The sequence below is a fragment of the Myxocyprinus asiaticus genome, chromosome 37 (genome assembly GCF_019703515.2).
Source record: "Myxocyprinus asiaticus isolate MX2 ecotype Aquarium Trade chromosome 37, UBuf_Myxa_2, whole genome shotgun sequence".
Taxonomy (NCBI): domain Eukaryota; kingdom Metazoa; phylum Chordata; class Actinopteri; order Cypriniformes; family Catostomidae; genus Myxocyprinus; species Myxocyprinus asiaticus.
The window spans coordinates 17,871,558-17,899,104 of NC_059380.1; the positions used below are offsets into that span (position 1 = coordinate 17,871,558).

General features: G+C 39.0%; 1 protein-coding gene across 1 annotated transcript in view; it reads left to right on the top strand.

Moving 5' to 3' along the window:
• The window catches only part of wdr18 (WD repeat domain 18), a 105,589-nt gene that overhangs the window by 77,137 nt on the left and 905 nt on the right, over positions 1–27,547 (top strand). The window contains exons 8-9 of the mRNA XM_051676272.1: positions 5,049–5,215; positions 12,962–13,030. Of these exons, the coding sequence (XP_051532232.1) occupies positions 5,049–5,215; positions 12,962–13,030 (236 nt within the window). The remainder of the gene's footprint in view (positions 1–5,048; positions 5,216–12,961; positions 13,031–27,547) is intronic.

The window sequence follows — 27,547 nt, forward strand, 5'->3', positions numbered from 1 at the left end:
GAGTCTAATCTAATCTGCCAACAGACTATTCTGTGTGATATATCTCCTCACTCTCTCACATTCTCAGTGAAATTATTCAATGATTAATCTTTAGTGAATATCAGGATGACAGGACAAAATTGTGTCATAGAAAACCATTACTCCACAGTGTCTTTGAAGTATGGATACTTACCTTAATTGTTTTTGTTTGTTTATTGCGTTTTGTCTGTTTATAATGGAAAATCACTGGCATTTTTTCGGCCGTAATGGAAACTATTGGTTTCTGCTGGTCCATGCCTACTTTTACTGTGGTGTGATCAAACTAATGCAGATGCTGTGGACTCTTTCTATTACATAAAAACAAAAAAAGATGTGTTTTGTTAATAGTCTTAGATAGTGTTATGGCCAGACAATATTTGTCAATTTTGAGTGCATCAGCCAATAATTGTCCCTGCTTGGCTGATTAACAGACAGTAATCATTCCGCCTAGTGTTAGTTTAAAAATGTACTGGTAGCCTCAAACATTTTCTGTTTTATTTTTAGTGAATTTTAAATAAAAATTGTGTACAATAAGTGCTATAAATAAGAACATTTTTGTGTACATACTATTATTACATTGTACTATATACAGTGGCCCCAAAAAGTATTTGGGCATACTATAAAAGCATATGAATGTCATTGTATCATATAACAAAATATCAAACGAAGCAAGTAGTGTTCGGCTGGTCATGTGATCCTAACATGGCAGCCCCCATGAGGGGACCCTCTCCATGTAGAATAAAACAACTTTTACAAGGTTACCGAAATTAGTCTTTATCTCATGTGAGTGAGAGCTCATGATTTAAAAAACGTTTCAAAATTAGAGTTCATTTCTTTGAGTAAAACTTTTTTTAATGAAGGAAAAATTACCAAGTGTACCTTTAAAAATTAATATATAACTTTTTCTACTATGCTCAACTCTAAAACATTTCATTGGTTAGAAATTGCTCTTAATGGAGCAATCTTTATATATTGGCTATATCCTTATGCAGTAATCACAAATGACTGGATATGTTGTGGAAATTAATTTGCCTGTTGTGAGAGATATGAACTATGCTGGTAATTACTCTCCGAGTACACCTGAGAACACCTGTGTGAACTTAAGGTGAACTGACTTCATACATCCACTAAAAACCTGGATCCCAGTTGCTATCAAGTCATTGAAAAATTTGAAGTTAGTTCTGATAAAAGGTCTAGTATTATTTGTTTGCAAATGCCACTTGGCTTTATATTTTGTCATTTAATTCAATTGTATTTGTAGATTTTGACATGTAACTTAAGTGTCCTAAAGGCCCCAGCCCACTTACAGAGAAGTTCTTCTTCGTTCAGAGGTAAAAAGATGATGCTCAAAACTACATGTAAAACATCAACTAATATGACATTATAATGTGTTATCAATAACTTCATCCTATGAGTAGAATTCACACTAGACTGTTTTGTAATTTGTAATGTTTAACTTTTGCATTCATGGCACTATTGCACTAAAACGCTATACACGGCCATAATATGCACCGATTTCACTGTTATTGTAATTTATGATGACACTGATATTATTGCAAAATGGGTGTATAAAAGAGTGTTAATATGTACAATACAGACAAAAGAATGATGATAGGCATACCTTAGTATGGGCAAATGTTTGAATGGCTTACGGTTGCAGATGGCACATGAGTGAAGCAGCATACACCGATCAGCCACAACATTAAAACCACCTGCCTAATATTGTCTAGGTCCCCCTTGTGCCGGCATAACAGCACCAACCCAAATCTCAGAATAGCATTCTGAGATGTAATCTTCTCACCATAATTGTACAGAGCAGTTATCTGAGTTAACGTAGACTTTGTCAGTTTGAACCAGTCTGGCCATTCTCTGTTGACCTCTCTCATCAACGGCATTTTCATCCACAGAAATGCCGCTTACTGGAAGTTTTTTGTTTTTGGCACCATTCTGAGTAAATTCTAGAAACTGTTGTGTATGAAAATCCCCAGAAGTCAGCAGTTACAGAAATACTCAAACCAGCCCGTCTGGCACCAACAATCATTACCTAATCAGCCAATCGAGTGGCAGCAGTGCATAAAATCATACAGATACGGGGTCAGGAGCTTCAGTTAATGTTCACATCAACCATCAGAACGGGGAAAAAATGCGATCTCAGTGATTTGGAGCGTGGCATGATTGTTGGTGCCAGATGGGCTGGTTTGAATATTTCTGTAACTGCTGGGATTTTCATGCTCAACAGTCTCCAGAATTTACTCCAAATGATGCCAAAAGCAAAAAACATCAAGTGAGCAGCAGTTCTGTGGACAGAAATGCCTTGTTGATGAGAGAGGTCAAAAGAGAATGGCTAGACTGAATCAAACTGACAAAGTCTACGGTAACTCAGATAACCGCTCTGTACAATTGTGGTGAGAAGAATAGCATCTCAAAATGCTATTCTGAGATGCAGGTTGGCGCTGTTTTGGCAGCACGAGGGGGACCTACACAATATTAGGCAGGTGGCTTTAATATTGTGGCTGATCGGTGTATAAAACAAAAGAGTGATTGGGCACTTAAAAGCATTTGAGTAGATTTGTTTCCTTTTGTAGACTAAAAAAAAATGCATGAAATGTTCTTGATAAATGTCTCTACATGAAGGATCGAACAGATGTAGGTAGGTTTGCACCAGCTCACTAATAACTCTACACACCGGTGTGTTCATGTTGACTGATCTTAACTGAACGGGAATTAGTTTTTGGCGTCAAAGTAGGTGGAGCTCCAGCTCACACCTACCAATGACATGGGAGGTGTTTAGCAGCCGGTAAGAAGTTTTCCTGAAAGTTTGCCCTGGCGAGCTGTTACGAACCACCAAAACAAACTTATAAACACTTTCTTTTTTGCCAGATTTTGTTCTAATTGGCGTCACGTGTTCGTTCTTCATTTCGTAGGAAGTGTGCAGGGGCCTTAATACTTTTGGGACCAGTGTACTCTGTGTCGGCATTATATCATCCAGTGACCACCATGCTTTTTAGATCGAAATCAGCATTTTACAGTTTAAAAAAAGGTCAACCACTGATATATATAAAAAATAATAATACAAAATGTCAATTAAAAGGTTCATTTCACCCAGAGTTGCTTGTGCTCAGGCTGTGAAGAGTTTTGTTTTGATACAGTTGACTTACTCGATCTGATCTTACATAACCTAATACAGTTCAAATGAGCCACACATCCCAATGGTACAGTAGCAACAGACAGATGATTTGTGTTTAGTTCTTATAGGCGGACAGCAGACAGCAGCTGCTAGAAGTTCAGTTGAATCTAGATGTTGTTAATTAATCTCAGGTGAAATGTAAGAACAGTGTTTTATTCCAGAGCGCTGTAGACGGTGTCAGCACAAACAAACCTTCTCCTGCCAGTCAGACAAACCTGCCAGTTTCAGTGATTTGGTGTTAGTATGTTCAAGACTGACAGTAATGGGCAAATAAAAATGTCCTGCATTGTAAGTGGGAGCTTAAGTGCTTTTTAGCACTTCTGAGTGCTTGGGTTGTAAAATTCCAAGGACAGCACTGATTCTAACTGGTTTTATCTTCCCAGTTTCCAATCGGGAAAGGACTCAAGTGGGAAAATCTTAAATTCAGTTCAAGAATCTTTTTTTTTATTTTGTTTTATTCAGAGCTGGATACATGCCTGGCATCACCTCGCCATATCTCTTGAACCTTTTAGAAATTTGAGATTGCTTTGGGTTTGTAAGCAGCTATTAGCTTATAATTTTCCGCTCCGTTTTAGCTCTCAAATCCCATTCGTGCATGTGTGCATCAAACATCATTGGTTCATATGTGTCTCATGACCCATTTGTGACATGGCGCTATGCATGTTTTCAATTGAACGCAAGCGTGATTAAAATTTAAGAGGAAGATTTGCAGTGAATATCAACTAAGTTATTTTTTCTTTTTTTTTTTGTCTTCAGAATTTTCATTTTTGGGTTTGCTGTTTCTTAAAAATGGCCATTTTCACTCAGGATGGCAGTATTTACAAACTTTTACAAAACTTCTATGATTTTCACAGAGGAATTACTTATTACAGTTGGGAAGAACATATGAGATGTAAGCGACTATTTAAAGGGATAGTGCACCCAAAAATGAAAATTCTCTCATTATTTACCCTCATGATATCACAGGTGTGTATGGTTTTCTTTTTTCACCAGAACACATTGGAAGAAAAATAGAAAAATATCTTAGCTCAGTAGATCCTTAAAATGCAAGTGGATGGTGATTAGACCTTTTGAAGCTCCAAAAATCACAGACAGTCAGCATAAACGTCATGCATACGACTCCAGTGTTTAAATGAACCTATTAGCTATACAGTCTCTTTTGGTGGGAAAAGATTAATATTTAAGTACTTTTTAACTAAAATTCAATGCTTTCGGTAAGCTTCATGAGAGGGTGGAGGTAACGCGGTCTCTCTTGTGACGTACTCCTGTTGCCATGTTACAGACGTAATCTCATGTTCTCCTCTCGGTTGAAACATTCAGGATAGGCACACAAACACACCATTGTGAGTAAAGAAACAGATCTAAACCAAAACTAACAAAGCTTCTGTACAGCTTTCCTCCTACTCTTTTAAACACTGATGCTCTTCCGTGTGTCGCACATGCCTCAGTTCTCGCGTGTCTCACGTGCCAACGCGATTAAGCCACACACGCATACCTCTGCTGACTTGAAGCAATGATTTAGAGATAAAAAGCACTTAAACATTGATCTTTTTTCAAACCAAAAGCATTCGTGTTGCTTTAGAAGACATTAACCGCTGGAGTCGTATGGATGACGTTTATGATGACTGTCAGTTCTTTTTTTTGAATGTCGGATCACCATCTGCTTGCATTTTAATGACCTACTGAGCTAAGATATTTTTCTTAAAATGTGTTCTGGTGAAGAAAGAAATAAACACCAGAGATATCATGAGGGTGAGTAAATGATGAGAGAATTTTCATTTTTGGGTGAACTAACCCTTTAAGGATCATTTGATATTGAACCCTAGTCTTCTCTTTTAAACAGGTCCTGTTACCAACGCTGTCATCATACCAGCACCTGCCAATATGTTCCTTCCTGACAGCCGTCCAGCCATCCCGCTGCCACGATTCAGTCGCCACCTGAACCCCTCAGAGCAGGGAGATGGCACAGGGACTGGAGGCATGTGTCTGAGACTGGGAGCCAACACACAGGTAACATTTCTGCAGTAGCGTTGTTAACCAATTGCTTTGAGCCTTCGATGGATGGCAAAGTGCTCAAGCGGGATTTATCTTCATTTGGCCACTATATTGCCTAAACAGCTCGTCATTAGACTAATTTCACGATCCTTTATTGATGCACAGTAAATCAAAATAACATTAGAATCATGAAATGGACATACACTATATTGCCAAAAGTATTCGCTCACCCATCCAAATAATTGAATTCAGGTGTTCCAATCACTTCCATGGCCACAGGTGTATAAAATGAAGCACCTAGGCATGCAGACTGCTTCTACAAACATTTGTGAAAGAATGGGCCGCTCTCAGGAGCTCAGTGAATTCCAGCGTGGTACTGTGATAGGATGCCACCTGTGCAACAAGTCCAGTCGTGAAATTTCCTCACTACTAAATATTCCACAGTCAACTGTCAGTGGTATTATAACAAAGTGGAAGCGATTGGGAATGACAGCTACTCAGCCACGAAGTGGTAGGCCACGTAAAATGACAGAGCGGGGTCAGCGGATGCTGAGGCGCATAGTGCGCAGAGGTCACCAACTTTCTGCAGAGTCAATCGCTACAGACCTCCAAAGTTCATGTGGCCTTCAGATTAGCTCAAGAACAGTGCGTAGAGAGCTTCATGGAATGGGTTTCCATGGCCGAGCAGCTGCATCCAAGCCATACATCACCAAGTGCAATGCAAAGCGTCGGATGCAGTGGTGTAAAGCACGCCACCACTGGACTCTAGAGCAGTGGAGACGCGTTCTCTGGAGTGACGAATCACACTTCTCCATCTGGCAATCTGATGGACGAGTCTGGGTTTGGAGGTTGCCAGGAGAACGGTACTTGTCTGACTGCATTGTGCCAACTGTGAAGTTTGGTGGAGAGGGGATTATGGTGTGGGGTTGTTTTTCAGGAGCTGGGCTTGGCCCCTTAGTTCCAATGAAAGGAACTCTGAATGCTTCAGCATACCAAGAGATTTTGGACAATTCCATGCTCCCAACTTTGTGGGAACAGTTTGGGGATGGCCCCTTCCTGTTCCAACATGACTGCACACCAGTGCACAAAGCAAGGTCCATAAAGACATGGATGAGCGAGTTTGGTGTGGAAGAACTTGACTGGCCTGCACAGAGTCCTGACCTCAACCCAATAGAGCACCTTTGGGATGAATTAGAGCGAAGACTGCGAGCCAGGCCTTCTCGTCCAACATCAGTGTCTGACCTCATAAATGCGCTTCTGGAAGAATGGTCAAAAATTCCCATAAACACACTCCTAAACCTTGTGGAAAGCCTTCCCAGAAGAGTTGAAGCTGTTATAGATGCAAAGGGTGGGCCGACATCATATTAAACCCTATGGATTAAGAATGGGATGTCACTTAAATTCATATGCGTCTAAAGGCAGATGAGCGAATACTTTTGGCAATATATTGTATGTTATTATTAAACCGCAAAGTGATCGAGTGACGCGTTGTTCTGCGTTCAAGCATGGGGCTCATAATACGCTGTTTTTTTTAGCAGTCTCGGAGTGGTAGGCAAAGTGTTGCAGTTTCACCCATTTGTGTAATTCCAAATGTATGAAGCCACTTAAAGTTATTATACAAATCTAAAAACACGACACATTATCAGAGAAATAGAGGAGGTTGCAGTGTTTCACCAAATTTTGTTATAAGGAACATGGTTAAATGTCAACTGTATCGTGTTATAAAAAACAAACTTGACTGGACAATAATAATTAATATTCAGCTGTGTTCAAAAATATAAGTGAGTGAAGTTGTAGTTTGAACTTGTTCATTCCCTTTATTTACAAAAAATATTTTGTGTAAAATTAGTAAATATTGATTAGTAAAATAGTAAACACCTTCAATATAGTCCATTTAGTGAAAAACTGTGGAAAGTATGCCTTCATTATCTTCAACTAGATTTTTATTTCATTAAACATTTTGAATCTAACTGGCTGCAATGACTGTTAAGATGAATAAAAAATTATGATTCAAAAGCACTTTTATGTAATTTCTAAACAAATAAACAGTTATTGACAAGCACATTGAATATCGTCAACAGGCTAAAAATAAATAAATATGCAAGGAAGAATGAGCAAAAATCCCCCAAACAAGAATTGAAAGATTCTTAGCTGGCTACGAAAACATTTACAAGCTGTGATACTTACAAACTTTTGCTTCGGGCCCTTTTCTTTTTTTCTTTTTTTGAAACTGTAAAAGATGGGAATAAAAAAAGTAAAATTGCTTAAAATATTAAAGAAATGTGTCATCTTTAACTTTATGCCTTTTGGAAATCAGGCCATCTTTTGCTCGCTTAGCTATTTACAGCAACAGAAATTTTGATCAGGGGTGCCCAAACTTTTGCATGCCACTGTATATGTATAATATATATATATATATATATATATATATATACTACACACACACACACACACACACACACACACACACACACACACACTGGAATAATGTACAGATTTTGTTATTTCGGAAGGAAATTGGTACTTTAATTCACCAAAGTCGCATTCAACTGATCACAAAGTATAGTCAGGACATTACTGATGTAAAAAACAGCACCATCACTATTTGAAAAAAGTCATTTTTGATCTAGATAGGCCCCATTTCCAGCAGCCTTCACTCCAACACCTTATCCTTGAGTAATCATGCTAAATTGCTAATTTGGTACTAGAAAATCACTTGCCATTATGTTGAAAACTGTTTGGTTCATTAAATGAAGCTTAACATTGTCTTTGTGTTTGTTTTTGAGTTGTCACATTATGCAATAGACTGGCATGTCTTAAGGTCAATATTAGGTCAAAAATGGCAAAAAAAAAAAAGAAAGCTTCCTCTAGAAACTCGTCAGTCAATCATTGTTTTGAAAAATGAAGGCTATACAATGCTTGAAATTGCCAAAAAACTGAAGATTTCATACAAAGGTGTACACTACAGTCTTCAAAGACAAAGGACAACTGGCTCTAACAAGTACAAAAAGAGATGTGGAAGGCCAGATGTACAACTAAACAAGATGATAAGTACATCAGAGTCTCTAGTTTGAGAAATAGATGCCTCACATGTCCTCAGCTGACAGCTTCATTGAATTCTACCCGCTCAACACCAGTTTCATGTACAACAGTAAAGTGAAGACTCAGGGGTGCAGGCCTTATGGGAAGAATTGCAAAGAAAAAGCCACTTTTGAAGCAGAAAAACAAAAAGAAAAGGTTAGAGTGGGCAAAGAAACACAGACATTGGACAACAGATAACTGGAAAAGAGTGTTATGGATCTTAACCCCATTGAGCTTTTGTGGGATCAGCTAGACTGTAAGGTGCATGAGAAGTGCCCGACAAGACAGCTACATCTATGGCAAGTGCTACAGGAAGCGTGGGGTGAAATGTCATCTGAGTATCTGGACAAACTGACAGCTAGAATGCCAAGGATCTGCAAATCTGTCATTGCTGCATGTGGAGGATTTTTTTGATGAGAACTCTTTGAAGTAGTTTAAGTAGTTTTTTCAAATTGTAATAGTATTTTTTCAAGTTATTAATGTCCTGACTATACATTGTGATCAGACGAATGACACTTTGCTGAATTAAAGTACCAATTTCTTTCCATAAGAGCAAAATCTGTACATTATTTCCAAACTTTTAGCCACCAGTGTGTGTGTGTGTGTGTGTGTATATATATATACCGATCAGCCACAACATTAAAACCACCTGCCTAATATTGTGTAGGTCCCCCTCGTGCCACCAAAACAGCGCCAACCCTTCTTTTCACCACAATTGTAAAAAGCGGTTATCCGAGTTACCGTAGACTTTGTCAGTTCGAACCAGTCTGACCTTTCTCATTAACAGCTGCTGCTCACTGCATGTTTTTTGTTTTTGGCACCATTTGGAGTAAATTCTAGAGACTGTTGTGTGTGAAAATTCCAGGAGATCAGCAGTTACAGAAATACTCAAACCAGCAAGTCTGGGGGCCTGGGTAGCTCAACGAGTAAAGATGCTGACTACCACCCCTGGAGTCACGAGTTCGAATCCAGGGCATGCTAAGTGAATCCAGCCAGGTCTCCTAAGCAACCAAATTGGCCCAGTTGCTAGGGAGGGTATAGTCATATGGGGGAACCTCCTCGTGGTCGCTATAATGTGGTTCTTGCTCTCGGTGGGGCGTGTGGTGAGTTGTGCGTGGATGCCGTGGAGAATAGCGTGAAGCCTCCACACGCGCTACATCTCCATGGTAACGCGCTCAACAAGCCATGTGATAAGATGTGCAGATTGACGGTCTGGCAACTGAAATTTCGTCCTCCACCACCCGGATTGAGGCCAGTCACTATGCCAACACGAGGACTTAGACCACATTGGGAATTGGGCATTCCAAATTGGAGAGAAAAGGGGAGAAAAAAAACAACAAACAGCCCGTCTGGCACCATCAATCATCCATACGATTAGCTAATCAGCCAATCGTGTCGCTGCAGTGCATAAAGGCATGCAGATACAGGTCAGGAGCTTCAGTTAATCTTCACATCAATCATCAGAATGGGGGAAAAAAATTTGATCTCAGTGATTTGATTAGATAATCGCATGGATGATTGTTGGTGCCTGATGGGCTGGTTTGAGTATTTCTGTAACTGCTGATCTCCTGGGATTTTCACACACAATAGTCTGTAGAATTTACTCAAAGGTGCCAAAAACAAACAAAAAACATCCAGTGAGGGGCATTTCTGCAGACGGAAACACCTTGTTGATGAGAGAGGTCAACAGAGAATGGCCAGACTGGTTCGAACTGTCAAAGTCTACGGTAACTCAGATGACCTCTCTGTACAATTGTGGTGAGAAGAATAGCATCTCAGAATGCTATTCTGAGTTGCGGGTTGGCGCAGTACATGTACATATATATACACACTACTGGTCAAAAGTTTTGAAACACTCATTCTTTATTATAATTTTTTTCACATTTTAGAATAATAGTAAAGTCATCAAAACTATGGAATAACATAAATGGAACTATGGGAATTATGCTGTGAATAAAAATCCAAAATAAATCAAAACTGTGTTATATTTTAGCATCTTCAAAGTAGTCACCCTTTGCCTAGAATTTGCAGACATGTACTCTTGACATTTTCTTAACCAACATCTTGAGTTATCACCCTGGGATGCTTTTTAAACAGTATTGAAGGAGTTCCCATCTATGTTGGGCACTTATTGGCTGCTTTTCTTTATTATTTGGTCCAAGTCATCAATTTAAAAAAAAAATGTTTTTTTTAAATTAAATTTTAATTTTATAATGAAATAAATGAATATGGTGGCACAATTATATTTTTGTCTACAAAACTAATTTCAAACATTTAAGCATACGCCTTCAGATCAAAAGATTTTTAAGATGAAGAGAAACATTTCAGTCAAGTGTTTCAAAACTTTCGACTGGTAGTGTATATATACTGTATATATTTAGCTTTGAAAATCTGAGATAATACCTCTCCATAAACTATCCTCAGAAGGATTACTAGATGGATTCTCTTGTTCTTTTTGTTTAGGTTATGTTTTTCACTCATAAGGTGAAAATGAGAGAGGGAAAAATGTACATTTTAATTATGCTTTGACTTAATTGTATGTAACAGCTGCATGTCGGTGATGTAATTGGGTCAGAGATATTTAATGCAGGTTGCACATATGGATACATCTCCCCTCCACCACCAGCGTGTGAAGATGATGAATTTTTATAGTGGAGTTGAGCAACAGCTGTTTATGGCCTGGCTGAAATTCCTCACACATCCAAATCAATTATAGACACATAAATGGAATGCTTCTACAAAGTCTTAAAATTATCCACCACCTGCTCTAAGTCTAACCTTTGCGTTTCTTTATCCTTTCCTTCTTTCTGCATATCTGCTGCTTTCCTCCTTCCCCCTCCCAAGTAGCTTATTTACCGAGTGGCTAATCTTCCAGCCCCTGGGACAGCACATCCTATCAAAAAAACGTGCTCCTTTCACCTCTGCTCAGCAAGAGAGAACCTAAAACAAATGTTTTGATAAGTGCATTAATACTGAAACCAGGAAACCAAAATAACACATTCCAACTGTGACCCAGTGGCTGTGCCCAACATCACATAATTCAGTGTGATTGGGGTAGCATACAGCGTGTAAATTAAAGCTGCTCGGAGAAAATTCATTTATTTTTCAGAATTGTTTCCGTAATTGAGGGGAACGAACGGCCCTGATGGGAGGGATGCACCTCGGCACTGGGTAGAAATGAACTGCATGACCCCCTTAATAATCACAACTGGGGGGGAAAGTCTATTAAGAGCCTGGCTGACTCAATCCACATGGAGGTCAGAGAGAAGGAAGAGGGGTCTTCATCTGACCTGCTCCCATCTCAGAGAAGCTCAGGTGTTCTTCACACTCTGCTAACTGAGTGAAACATGAGGATGGATGGGACACGGTCCGTAGGTTATAACTTTGCATAAAGATAGGAAAGCTATTATTTAGCCTTGATTTAGGCAGCTCAGTATGGTCGCTAAAGGCTCTTGGGTGAGCTGCAGTGGTTGACTGGTCCACTTTAGTAGTCAGGACCAAAGCTTGGGTTGAACTTGAACTTCTTTTCATACTGTCATTTGCATTATCAATATTTAATGGAGAAGTTCACCCAGAAATGAAAATTCTGTCCCGTACTTACTATCATGTCATTCCAAGCCCGTTGGACTTTCTACTGTAAGACACAAAAGAAGATATTTTGCAGAATGTTTGCTCTGATCTTTTCCAAAAAAAAATTAAAAAAAAATGAATGGGAACCAAGGCTGTCGAGCTCCAAAAACAACACAAAAAAGCACCATAAATGTAGTCCAAACTCGAGCTTTATATTTCATGTCTTCCGAAGCCATACGATATCTTTGTGTGAAGACCAGACCAAAATTTAAGTCGTTATCCACTGAATCCTTCCACCATAGCTCTCAAATCTCATTTGCGCTTGCCTTCAGTTCAAACATGGAGCATCAAGATACATTGTGCCAGGTTTGACGTCAAATCACGAATAAAAATGTAAAAAGTCAGGTCAGTGCTGTGCGACTAAATGATACAAAAGTAAAAACTATTTACAAACATAGTTTTTTTGCAACTAAAATTATTCAATGCTAATCCAAATTTTGGAAAAGTCTAGCATCCAAATAAAAACAAATGATTCATCATCAAAGTACAATATTTTATATTTGGAGTTTATGCAGATTCTATATAGGTCCTATTTGGGCATGATCTTATGTGGGCATTTTTATTAGCTAAATCGAACTATTGTGCTGGGCAGCAGCACCAACTTTGCTCTTCTTCCTGTAAAATCAGCAACCTACTGTAACCACAGAGGGAGAAACAGTACATTCCTGTAGATGGGCACTGATGGTCTGTTAATCAGTTGAGTTAGATAGCAGGATCTGGGAAGGGCTGTTAAAAAGTGATTGATCTTGCTGGGATTTTCATTGTCAGATTTAATCTCATTTGACCCTTTGAACAATGTCAGCCCTTGCTCATCCCCCTTGGCCATTTACCCGCTGTCAGCAGTGATCAGACTGCAGAAGATAGTCATGATTAGACCTTGTTTGTAAATGACCCTCTCACGGTTGGCACAGCCTCTTGAGGACACTTGTATCATGGGAAATGCACACACAAACACCATATTGGCATATTCAATCATTGTTGCAAATAAATACTTTATTATTTTACTGATGCTTAAAGTGTTGTGTTTGGTCTTTTTTATGCAACTCTCAGGAGCTGGAGGGGACGTATTTGGAGAAAGCAGATGAGCTCCACTCGCTGATGTGTGCCGTCACTGACAAGGTAAGTAGGGAACTATTTGCTGTAGTGATTCCATCATTTCTGTGAGATTAATTTTAGCAAGGCAAGGACGGTTTGTAGCCTGTTGGCTTTGATTCTTTTGTTAATCAGTGAGTAGAGACCTGAGATTGAGCACTCATCTCACGTAGTGTGGACTGGTGGAAGACAATATATAAATCAGACAGATTATTTGGGTGATAATTGGCATATAATCGCGCTCACCTGGCCAGTTAACGTAATTAAGTCAATTAATGTAAGTCTGAACTTTTAGAGTGCTGCTTTTGTAATTATGTGAATATTGTTTAAACTAAATGTTAATTTAATTTACAGCAAGTTATTTATTATAATACAGGCTTAGGGGTGAATTCACTAAGAATTAATTGCTTTTGGTAAAAGCACTGTTTATTTGCACACACTTTCTGCACTGGTTTAGCGTAAGAATCACTAAAGAAATTATAAAAATCAGACAATGACACAAGTGTGCCCACAAAATCTGTGCTGAACACAATTTGAGCATGCAATTCTTATTTTGCCGGCCTGTTCTGGGTGCCATATAGCAGAGGATGCAGCAGACCACTGTTATCTCTCACTCTGCCAGGACTGTACAGCATCACTCCACTACTGTGATCTAGACACCTGAATCAGCATTTTAACATGCAGAAAGTGTGCTTGACTTCACCCACATCTTAATATATGCCAGGTTGTAATTCTTCATCATTTGATATTTATTTGATAAATTACCTGTGCCATGGCCAAATATTTATAAATTAAGCGCAACCCACATTGAACTTGATTTACATAGACAGGAGGCGTTTGCGTTTATATATATATATATATATATATATATATATATATATATATATATATATATTTGTGTGTATACAGTTGAAGTCAGAAGTTTACATACAGCTTAGCCCAATACATTTAAATTCGGTTTTTCACAAGTCCTGACATTTAATCGTAGAAAACATTGCCTTTCTTGGGTCAGTTAGGATCACTACTTTATTTTAGGAATGTGAAATGTCAGGATAATAGTAGAGAGAATGATTTATTTCTGCTTTTATTTCTTTCATCACATTCCCAGTGAGTAAGAAGTTTACATACATTTTGTTAGTATTTGGTAGCATTGCCTTTAAATTGCTTAACTTGGGTCAAATGTTTTGGGTAGCCTTCCACAAGCTTCTCACAATAAGTTGCTGGAATTTTGGCAAATTCCTCCAGACAGAACTGGTGTAACTGAGTCAGGTTTGTAGGCCTCCTTGCTCGCACACGCTTTTTCAGTTCTGCCCACAAATTTTCTATAAGATTGAGGTCATGGCTTTGTGGTAGCCACTCCAATACCTTGACTTTGTTTTCCTTAAGCCATTTTGCCACAACTTTGGAGGTATGCTTGGGGTCATTGTCCATTTGGAAGACCCATTTGCGACTGAGCTTGAACATCGTGGCTGATGTCTTAAGATGTTGCTTCAATATATCCACATAATTTTCCTTCCTTATGATGCGATCTGTTTTGAGAAGTGCATCAGTCCCTCCTGCAGCAAAGCACCCCCACAACATGATGCTGCCACCCCCATGCTTCACGGTTGGGATGATATTCTTCAGCTTGCAAGCCTCACCCTTTTTCCTCCAAACATAACGATGGTCATTATGGCCAAAAAGTTCAGTTTTTGCTTCATCAGACCAGAGGACATTTCTCCAAAAAGTAAGATCTTTGTTCCCATGTGCACTTGCAAACTGTAGTCTGGCTTTTTTATGGTGGTTTTAGAGCAGTGGCTTCTTCCTTGCTGAGCAGCCTTTCAGGTTATATCGATATAGGACTCGTTTACTGTGGTTTTAGATACTTGTCTACCTGTTTCCTCCAGCATCTTCACAAGGTCCTTTGCTGTTGTTCTGGGATTGATTTGCACTTTTCGCACCAAACTACGTTAATCTCTAGGAGAAAGAATGCATCTCCTTCCTGAGCGGTATGATGGCTGCATGGTCCCATGGTGTTTATACTTGCGTACTATTGTTTGTACAGATGAACGTGGTACCTTAAGGTGTTTGGAAATTGCTCCCAAGGATGAACCAGACTTGTGGAGGTCCAAAATGTTTGTTTCTGAGGTCTTGGCTGATTTCTTTTCATTTTCTTCATGATGTCAAGCAAAGAGGCACTGTGTTTGAAGGTAGGCCTTAAAATAAATCCACAGGTACACCTCCAATTTATTCCAATTAGCCTATCAGAAGCTAATTGCCTAAAGGCTTAGTGTATGTAAACTTCCGACCCACTGGAATTGTGATATAGTCAATTAAAAGTGAAACAATCTATCTGTAAACAGTTTGTGGAAAAATTACTCATGTCATGCACAAATTAGTTGTCCTAAATGACTTGCCAAAACTATAGTTTGCTAATATGAAATCTGTGGAGTGGTTAAAATATTAGTTTTAATGACTTCAACCTGTGTATGTAAACTTCTGACTTCAACTATATATATATATATATATATATATATATATATATATATATATATATATATATATGTATATATTTGTATATATACAGTGGTGTGAAAAAGTGTTTGCCCCCTTCCTGATTTCTTTTTTGTTTTTGCATGTTTGTCACACTTAAATGTTTCAGATCATCAAACAAGTTTAAATATTAGTCAAAGATAACACAAGTAAACACAAAATGCAGTTTTTAAATGAAGGTTGTTATTATTAAGGGAAAACAAAATCCAAACCTACATGGCCCTGTGTGAAAAAGTGTTTGCCCCACCTGTTAAAACATAACTTATCTGTGGTTTATCACACCAGAGTTCAGTTTCTCAATCAAGTGTTCTCAATCAAGAAATCACTTAAATAGGACCTGCCTGACAAAGTGAAGTAGACCAAAAGATCTTCAAAAGCTAGACATCATGCTGAGATCCAAAGAAATTCAGGAACAAATGAGAAAGAAAGTAATTGAGATCTATCAGTCTGGAAAAGGTTATAAAGCCATTTCTAAAGCTTTGGGACTCCAGAGAACCACAGTGAGAGCCATTATCCACAAATGGCGAAAACATGGAACAGTGGTGAACCTTCCCAGGAGTGGCCGGCCGACCAAAATTACCCCAAGAGCGCAGCGACGACTCATCCAAGGGGTCACAAAAGACCCCACAACAACATCCAAAGAACTGCAGGCCTCACGTGCCTCAGTTAAGGTCAGTGTTCATGACTCCACCATAAGAAAGAGACTGGGCAAAAATGGCCTGCATGGCAGAGTTCCAAGACGAAAACCACTGCTGAGCAAAAAGAACATTAAGGCTCGTCTCATTTTTGCCAGAAAACAACTTGATGATCCCCAAGACTTTTGGGGAAATACTCTGTGGACTGACGAGACAAAAGTTGAACTTTTTGGAAGGTGTGTGTCCCATTACATCTGGCGTAAAAGTAACACCGCATTTCAGAAAAAGAACATCATACCAACAGTACAATATGGTGGTGGTAGTGTGATGGTCTGGGGCTGTTTTGCTGCTTCAGGACCTGGAAGACTTGCTGTGATAAATGGAACCATGAATTCTGCTGTCTACCAAAAAATCCTGAAGGAAAATGTCCGGCCATCTGTTCGTGACCTCAAGCTGAAGCGAACTTGGGTTCTGCAGCAGGACAATGATCCAGAACACACCAGCAAATCCACCTCTGAATGGCTGAAGAAAAACAAAATGAAGACTTTGGAGTGGCCTAGTCAAAGTCCTGACCTGAATCCTATTGAGATGCTGTGGCATGACCTTGAAAAGGCAGTTCATGCTCGAAAACCCTCCAATGTGGCTGAATTACAACAATTCTGCAAAGATGAGTGGGCCAAAATTCCTCCACAGCGCTGTAAAAGACTCATTGCAAGTTATTGCAAACGCTTGATTGCAGTTGTTGCTGCTAAGGGTGGCCCAACCGGTTATTAGGTTTAGGGGGCAATCACTTTTTCACACAGGGCCAAGTAGGTTTGGATTTTGTTTTCCCTTAATAATAACAACCTTCATTTAAAAACTGCATTTTGTGTTTACTTGTGTTATCTTTGACTAATATTTAAACTTGTTTGATGATCTGAAACATTTAAGTGTGACAAACATGCAAAAAAATAAGAAATCAGGAAGGGGGCAAACACTTTTTCACACCACTGTATATATAGCGCCAGTGCAGAGGATTAATTAAGAGTTTACAACTTCTCATCTTTGTGACTGTCTGCATGGTAAAACCCTCTCTGAAAAGTTCTCTAAATGACCTTTAAGTCCTGCTTTTGTAACTAATTCACTACCTTCAACAATACATTTCATAACAATCACTGTCAGCCTTCAACTCACCTGCTGACATCTGTTCTCGTTATTACCGTGATCTGTAGGTCTTTTTTTTTTTTTTTTTTTTAAAGACTAGTTGGTTGCGCTTAATTTTACAGTATGTGCACATTCAGAAAACTTACAGTGTACTTACCCAAGAAAGTACTTCAATATGGGTTAAGGCAGTGGTTCCCAAACTTTTTCAGTCAAGCCTCCCTTTACTAATAAAAAATTTAAACTCTAAATAAAATACAATTATTCTCTGTAAACAAGAATAGAAAAGATAAAACTAAAGTTGATGTTGTTTTGTTCAAATATAATTGTAACTAATGACTCATAATTAATATCTAATTTAATATCATAGTTAAAAATAGTAAAAATTTATTTGATCATCTGAGCATCTAGAAACAGAAAATTCAACAGAGTTTTTGTACTTCAAGGTGCTGTGGGAAGTCAAATTAACTTAACACCTTATTTCTAAAGGGCTAGTTATAATATTCATGAGTAAACCAATATACTGATTTGGGAACTGTTCTTCTATAGAGGAAATGTTTGTTTCCTACTTCAAAACAGATATTGTTTTCCTTTTACCAGACTCTTAATTATAGGAATATCTGATACCAAACCAGGCCAGTTTGTTTCCTAATCTTAAACATCATCAGAACAGGAAATGTATCAAAATACTACACATGATTTTGTTGATAATTTATAAAGGTCCAGACTTTTATTCTACATTGTACATGCCCTTTTGTTTACCATAGTTCTTTCATTGTTTACCATAGTTCTTTCATTGTTTAACAGTTGCATTTGTAATGCCATAATCACAAGAAAGACCATGGATGGCTCCTCATTACACTGGTTTGGTAGTTAGTCTTTCTTAAAAAATAAACCATTTATTTCAGGGATTCTCAACAGGATGCCAGGGGGCGCTGAGAGCAAATTAGTAGGGGGGGATTCTCGGTGGATCATACAACACTCACGCGAAACCAGTCTATAAGCACCCCGCGATCATCCACGTTCCAGATGAAAAGCATATTTAGCGCTTATAAAACGGTAAAAGCAAGATGAATTTGAATATCATATAATTTGCTTCGGCAGATGAATTTTGCTTCGGCGGCCACAGAAAAAATTTCAATGCAGAAAAAACCCTGTTCTCACAAAAGCAGAGGATTTAACAGTGGATTTAATACTTTAAAGTATACAACAAGAAAACCAACTGTCATGGCAGCCATTTCTCTTTACTGAGAGTCTCTGTCCTCTACAGACTCAACAGTCCAGGTGAAATACATCAATCAGTTGCACAATTGACACTCAAATCAAATCAAATCACTTTTATTGTCACACAGCCATATACACAAGTGCAATGGTGTGTGAAATTCTTGGGTGCAGTTCCGATCAACATAGCAGTCATGACAGTGATGAGACATATACCAATTTACAATAACATCAAATTAACACAGCACAATTTAAAGTCTAAGATACACATAATTACACACAACACAATATACAAATAATAACATACACTGTACAGTATACAATACACACAATATAGATACACATTCAATAAAAAAGTATATATAGTAGTATATATAGAATGTACAGTAGGTTGTATTGTACTGTATTGACATTTAGGCTGTCGGTTGATAGTAAGTTGTAAAGAGAGAATATAATATAATAATATAATTTATGACAGTCCGGTGTGAGATATAAGAGTAAGAGTAATAAAGTGCAGTGCTGATGTATTTTGATTGTGGGAGATCAAGAGTTCAGAAGTCTGATTGCTTGGGGGAAGAAGCTATCATGGAGTCGACTGGTGTGGGTCCTGATGCTGCGAAACCGCCTGCCTGATGGTAGCAGTGAGAACAGCCCATGGCTCGGGTGGCTGGAGTCTCTGATGATCCTCCGAGCTTTTTTCACACACCGCCCGGTATATATGTCCTGGAGGGAGGGAAGCTCACCTCCGATGATGTGTCTGGCAGTTCGCACCACCTTTTGCAGTGCTTTGCGGTTGTGGGCTGTGCTATTGCCGTACCAGGCGGAGATGCTGCCAGTCAGGATGCTTTCTACAGTGCAGGTGTAGAACTGTGTGAGGATGTGGCGGTTCATTCCAAACTTCCTCAGCCGTCTCAGGAAGAAGAGGCGCTGATGAGCCTTCTCCACAACAACTTCGGTGTGGATGGACCATGTGAGTTCCTCAGTGATGTGGACACCCAGGAACTTGAAGCTGCTGACTCTCTCCACTGGTGCTCCATTGATGGTGATGGAACTGTGTTCTCTGTCTTTTCTTCTGAAGACCACAACAAGCTCCTTTGTCTTACTGACGTTGAGGGAGAGGTTGTGCTCCTGACACCAGTGTGTCAGAGTGTGCACCTCCTCTCTGTAGGCTGTTTCACCATTGTCAGTGATCAGACCTACCACCGTCGTGTCATCAGAAAACTTAATGATGGCATTGGAGCTATGTGTTGCCACACAGTCATGTGTGTACAAGGAATACAAGAGTGGGCTGAGAACACAGCCCTGTGGGGCTCCAGTGTTGAGGGTCAGTGATGAGGAGTTGTTGCTGCCTATTCTAACCACCTGGCGTCTGCTTGACAGGAAGTCCAGGATCCAGCTGCACAGCGAGCTGTTTAAGCCCAGAGCCCGGAGTTTCTCATCTAGCTTGGAGGGCACTATGGTGTTGAATGCTGAGCTGTAGTCTACAAACAACATTCTCACATAAGTGTTCTTTTTTTCCAGGTGGGAGAGAGCAGTGTGTATTGTAGATGCAATGGCATCATCAGTGGAGCGGTTGTTGTGGTAAGCAAACTGCAATGGGTCTAGAGAGAGAGGCAGCACAGAGCAGATGTAATCTCTGATTAGTCTCTCAAAGCATTTGCTGATGATGGAGGTCAGAGCAACAGGACGCCAGTCATTTAAGCAAGTTGTTTTTGATTGCTTTGGAACAGGCACAATGGTGGATGTTTTAAAGCATGTGGGGACTACAGACAAAGAGAGGGAAAGGTTGAAAATGTCTGTAAAAACACCAGCCAGCTGGTTCGTGCACGCTCTGTTGACGTGGCCCAGAATGCCATCTGGGCCCGCGGCTTTGCGGATATTCACCTGTCGGAAGTATCGGGTTACATCGGCTACAGAGACGGAGAGTGAACTAACCTCTGTAGCTTCGGCCACGAGAGCTCTCTCCGCGAGGGCGGTGTTATTTCCCTCAAAACGAGCATAAAAAGTATTTAGCTCATCCGGAAGAGAGGCAGCGGTGTTCATGGCAGAGTTTTTATTCCCTTTAAAGTCTGTGATGATGTTAATTCCCTGCCACATGCTTCTAGAGTTGGTGGTGTTAAACTGTCCTTCAATCTTGTTCCTGTACTGGCGTTTTGCTGTTCTGATAGTTTTTCTGAGGGCATAACTGGCTTGTTTATGCTCCTCCGCATTCCCGGAATTGAATGCGGAGGTCCGCACATTAAGTGCCACGCAAACATCGCTATTTATCCATGGCTTCTGGTTCGGATAGATCCGTGTTGTTCTGGTCGGAACTATGTCCTCAGCACTTTCTGATGAAACACATTACGCTATCAGCGTAAAGCTCGATGTCATCATCAGAGGCGGACCTGAACATCTCCCAGTCCGTGTGATCAAAACAGTCCTGTAGCGTAGAGTTTGATTGGTCCAACCAGCACTGGATCGTTCTGAGGGTGGTTGCTTCCTGTTTCAGTTTCTGCCTGTAAGCGGGCAGAAGCAGAACGGAAGAGTGGTCCGATTTGCCAAATGGTGGGCGGGGGAGGGATTTGTACCATCCCGGAAGGGAGAGTAGCAATGGCCCAAAACCCGGTCCCCTCGTGTGTTGAAACTAATGTGCTGGTGGTATTTTGGTGCGACTGATTTGAAACTGGCTTTATTAAAGTTCCCGGTCACAATGAACGTGGCCTCAGGGTGCGCGGTTTCCTGCTCACTTATACTCCCATACAGTTCCTTGAGTGCCCGGTCTGTGGGAGGATGTACACAGCAGTGATAATGACCACTGTGAATTCCCTCGGTAGCCAGAATGGTCGACGCAGAAGCATGAGAAATTCCAGATCAGGAGAGCAGAAAAACTTGATAGAATGTACGTTCCTCTGATCACACCAGGATTTGTTGATCATAAAACATACACCACCACCTCTGCTTTTACCTGAGAGGTCCTTCGCTCTGTCCGCTCAGTGCACGGAGAACCCCACGGGTTCAATGGCTGAGTCTGGAATCTCCACAGACATCCAAGTTTCCATAAGGCAGATAATGCAGCCATCCCTCGTCTCTCGTTGGAAAGAGATCTGCGCTTTCAGGTCGCAGAGCTTGTTATCCAGAGACTGAACATTTGCCAGTAGAATACTGGGTAGCGGGGGTCGATTTGCGCGGCGTCTTACTTTGATGAGAACGCTGGCTCTGTTTCCCCTTTTCTTCCTGCGTTTCCGCATCCGGACTGCCCAGACAAAGGGCTCCGCTTCTGTGTTTATAAACAGCGGGTCGGCATTGAGGAATTTGAAGTCCGGTTTACGGTGTGAAATTGCTGAACCAATGTCCAAAAGTGTTTGTCTGTCGTAGACAATAAGGCAGACAACATCCAAGACAAAAAACATAAGAATTGTGAACAAAACAAACAAAACACTACCATGTTGTGTCGGAGCTCGCCATACTCGGCACTATCTTGAGTCCAAAATAATAAGTAAATAAAAAATTAACACTCAATTGGATTGGAATCATGCTTCAAAAGTTTACGCTTAATAACAACAACAATAATAATAATAATTATAATTATAATTATAATTATATAGCTAGTTTTTTTTAAGGACTTCTCCTTCATTCCCACCATCTCTCTGTGCCTCCCTGCAGTGCCCTTGGGAGGTGTGCCTCACACTTTGGGAACCACTGGGTTAAGGTTAGGGTTGGGGTTAGGTTTAGGGTTAGTACCTAGTAATTACTGTAGTTAGGGTTAGGGTTAGGGTTGTAATTATATAGTATGTAAATTTAGAACAGTACTGTAAAATAAAGTGCTACTGACTAGTTGGTGCACTGAAATTTTACTGTTATTTAGCCTATTGAATATGCTGTATGTTACCTTATTGAAGGGCTTTACTAAGTGTCCATATACATTGGGTTCCAAAAGTCTGAGTCCACCTGTGAAAATGCATTTTGTATTTCATTACAAATTGTATTATCATCACAACCATTTGAGTGATAAATTAAAATGAAATTCAGAATTTCTTGCTATTGTGTACATGTCCACCTTTTGGTTTAATGACAGCATGCACTCGAACTGCCTTAGACTTCACACGTTTGTGCAAAACCTGTTGATCTATCTTATCCCAGCATGATCTGAGACTGTTTAAAGAGCATCTTGTGTTTCAGTGGAAGCAAGGAAATTAACTATGTCCAGATTTGCTTTGCCTAGAAGTAGTGAAGAATCTAAAGTTTTGCTCTTTGTTTTGATTCATTTTTTTTCTTTTTACCTAAAAGTTTCTGTTTATTTCCAGGTTTAAATAAGATTTTGTACTCTACTGTATCCCTTAGAAACACATTTGATCTGTGTCTGGATGTCATGACCTCAAACCAGCCTAGTTTGCCATCAACAATGACTAGCCGTTCAGACTTACTAATAGATTTTGAAAAAAGTAGTATTGCACAACTATGAATCGATCAGAACAACTGAAGTGTGTGATAGAGGTTTTAAGCCGGTAAAAGGGATATTTTTTGGAGATAACAATAGCAATGTGTAATGTGGGTGGTGATCAGATGTGGTCAGTATGATACTACGATCTTTTATGTAGACCAATCTCACTCACTTCCTCTTACAAGTCATAAGCCAGGCACACTCTGTCAGAGTCTCTTCTGATTTATACTGCTGATAGACCAGCTCCACTGGGCCATTCTTATCCAATCAAAATTTTTCTCTAACAAGACTGTGATGACTCTCTCTAGAGCAAACCCTGAGATGTGGAAAATGTAGTTGAGATGTATTCGAAAACTAGTGGAGGAGAACATGATCAGTCCAACTGGGCTTGAAGCTGAACTGATTAACACATAAAGTCAAAAGAGTTTATTTTCTAGGAGCTCAACATTAATAAAAAGCAGTGAATGCCGTGAGCCGAGATCTGAGGTCTTCGGGTAAAGTTCTGAACTGTGGAGGAAGTTCAAGAGGAAGCTCAGAGCAGCTGTCATGACTGCACCACAACAGTTCAGCATGGATAAGTTGTAAATCAGTTCAACAATATCCACTACTCTAGTGTACAGTTGTTTCAGTCCATTCATGGTCAGCTTTTTCATATTCTGAGCTTTATATCTATTGAACATTAGTAGTTTAGGGAATTAAAAATATACCCTGCTGCGAAACCATTTTAGACCAGTATTGTTTTCCATGCTGTTCTATGTTGGTTTATGTTGGTTAGTGCTGTTCAAGCTGGTGGACCAGCATAGCCAAGCTGTTTACCATCAAAACTTGCTTGGTTTTCTGATGAAACTGGTTTACCAAGGAAGTCTTGATGAGGACTAGCATTCAAAACACAACATATGCTGGAGACCAGCAATGCTTGACTTTTAAGCTAGTTAATGTTCTCCAAGCAAAGTACAAGATCCAATTCTTGCCAATTCAGAGGCCATGTACCTCATAACTCCCTCTGTCCAAAAACATTATTTTACTCTCTTTTAAATGTCAGAGTACAGTGAGGCCAGATGGTCCCCACAATCCTGTCCATCTGGAGGGACTGAGGGGTGTTTTGGGGTTTGTTAGTGTTATTTGTCTCTGAATACATTCAGGTCACCATAATGGTTGTTTCCTCTTCCTCACTGTAGTTCCTGATGCTTTTAGACCGAGTCCGCTCTGGCAGGACCATTAAGTGGATTAGTTTGACTCACTCAAAAGGGAGCTGGATCCTGCTGGCAAACTCTGAGCCTGCTGTGTTATTCAGGAGATGTGTAAATAAATATATAACTGGAGAGCACAAGTTTTTACCCCCACCTCCCCTTTCTCCCTGCCTTAATCTGGGGAAAATGTGCATCGCTGTCACCCAGCATTTGCCTGCATGGGGGAATTCAGTACAAAGGGAATGTCAATATTTTCTCTGCTAGATTAGGGATGTTCTAAAGAGGGATTCGATGACCTCAGCAAAAATCTATTATGGAACTTGAATTTTCAGGCCCAGGTGCTTTTTTTTCCACACATAAAATTAACTCACCTCCTCATTCCAGCGGTTCATCTTCTGGCTCACTAGAACTTGTGCAGTATTATGCTCATGATTTAGCTCTTTTAGATTAAAGGAATTATGTGGTTCAATACAAGTTAAATGCTATCGACAGCATATTGTGTACATGGGCGGAATCGTGAAATCCAGCCATAAAAACAGAATTAACTATAAAGTACGGAATGTCAAAGAATTTGACATGTTTGGGATCAAATTAATGGCACAATTAATCAAATTAAAATCGTGATATGTTCTAGTGTGATAATTAAACCACAAAAGGGTGAGATTTAATTAAGTAAATATACAGGGCCCAATTTTAAGAGCACTAGCGTTAAGCGCAGCGCTATGCCATAAGTCATGAGCGCAAAGTCAGTGGGCATGGCCATGAAATTTTGGTATTTTCGTGCAAGCATGCGCTAAGTCTAGGCGCATGTAGATATGGCGAAATCACACGCGCAATGCGCAAATGGGCTGAATTAAGTGCAATTTAATTCTGAGGTTTTCTCCAGTTATTATTCCACCGTCTGCATCCTATTATATAGAGCATTCCCTCAAGCACCAGCAATATATAAACCATGACAGCACATTCAGGTATTTGATAATGTAAATTAACTGTATGCAATGAATTAGAAAAATTTAAAATTACGTTCTTTTGTGCATCAAATGTGTCCTTGATGATTGTTGGGCATATTTCTATGACAGTGACGCTCTTTTTATACGCATAGAAAATGTGATTCCCCTCAGAATTTGGATGTACGCTCCGTTAAATTACAGAGAATGTAAGCATTATTAATCATTTTTATCTACTGACACACAAATCATGGCTAGCATTAACAGAGATTGTATCGGCATGTACTTCACTTCTGTCAGTCGATTTGATTTTGTAAAATTAAATACATTTTTTGAAACACGAAAAAATTAAATTAAACATATTTCTAAATTGAAATAACGCTTCAAACGAAATGAAAATATAATCCAAAATAATGAAGTGGTAAAAAAAAATATTTAAAAAAAAAATCTGTTATTTTAATCTCCAACTTCTTCCACTGGCCTGTTTTGCAGTGACTTCAAAATCATAAATATAATTGTAAATTTAAACATAATAATAACTGAAAAATAAACCATGACCTATAGATAACACAAATCTCATAATCTTTTGTTTCATATAAGACAGCTACAACTCTGATCATCAGGGACATAATCTGATGTTCCACAATATTTTCATTAACTTTATTACCACCTGCTGGTGGAATCTCCAAATTACAAATGCAGGAACAGAGTTTGTGCTGAGTTAAGACGTTGAGTTTCAAACGTCTTAGAACGATTAGAATTGGCGCTCTCACAGAAATTGGATAAGACGTTGCGCACGGTTGTTGTGCGTAGCGCTGCGCACTCACGAAAATAGAGCCCACAGTCTGCATGTGCTGTGTGCTTCAAAATGAATGTGTGAAGCTGGCCGCTCATACACAGGTAAAACCACATTATAAACATCACACGTTCTGTGTGTATAATAAATGACAAAAAGCAGAGCACTTATTAAATGTGAAGCGTACAACACTTGCAGACTTTATATCATTAAATCACAGCCTTTTGCGGTTTAAGAAGTACATTAGGCCATATAGTGAACTGCTTTTCCTGAGGTGAGAAGCTGTCGTTAAAAACATCTGGTTTTCTGCCAAAATAAAAGCTCCATTTAACTGTGAAATTGAAAAAAAAAAAAAATGTGAACAAAATATACTACTTCTGTATATTAAAATGTAATATTCAAGGTAGTAGTATTAGTAATAATAATTATATTAATTATAGTTATTATTATTATGTATCAATAATAATTACATTATATTTAAGCAATATCTCACAAGCAAGGGTTTCATCACTGCTATCAGTACATTAAAAAATACAGTTAAAATAACTCCAATGTTGTGTTTTGGATTGTGCAGTGATGATCTGTATAGAAGCCTTCATTTGATAAAAATAATCCAATAGCATGTTGAAAAGTATTTATTATGTTCTCGTTTGATTAAAATTCTATTAATTAATTTGATTAGACAGTCTCTGTTATTATAAAATTTAATTAAACTATAAAACACGGAGTTCCAAAAAAAATAAAACGGAAAACACATAATTTGGGAAAAAATAAAACCAATTTCATAGTAATGCACTTACAGTGAAAATGTATAGGCCAAGGCATTGCACCAGAATAAAAATTAAAGACAGTTTTGAAATTAGCCATGACATTATGTGAAACCATGAAAATTAATATGAATAAATTAGTTACTTATATTGTCTGTACAAAATTAAAACCACATTTCCAACTCCTGTTATTGCTATTCAAGTATAGTAAACCCAATAACTTTCACATGGTATGCAAAAAGAGACCAGAAAGGGACTTTTTACATTGCGAAAATTCACCCACAGGAATTACGTTGGTAGCATATAACCAGAAGTTCATCTTCCAGTAGTAGTTTCACAGCTAAAAGGACAATTTAGCACAAATTTCACTTTTTATTTTTTTTTATTTTTATTTTTAACAGAGGAATTCAATAAGAACTTTAACAAGCTGCACATTTCTGCTTTTAAACCCTACTAAATGCCTTTTTGTTTGTTTTTACAAACAGGAATGAGTCTAAATAATTTAATTGGCATTTCACTTGGGTTGGGAACCAAGAACGAAGAAATGTTTGTTTGTTTGTTTGTTTGTTTTAACGGAATGATTTTCTTGACTTTCTGGTTAACGGTGCTTGGAACATGCATTCTTCCGCTGATGCGAAACCAATGGCGTGGTAAAATACTCTGACAATGTTTCTTGCTACCACTCAGCGGTACTGCTACACCTCTTCTTAATCAGCAGTGCAAAACATACAACGCAACCAGTAGTTCGATTCCCGGATGAATGACCCTTATGAGCCTGTTCATTTGAATCTACAGTGCTAAACACACAGCGCAACCAATGTAGCCCGATTTCCGAACAACTTTTGAGTTGTCTCTAATGAATCTACAATGCAAAACATACAGCGCTTCCTACC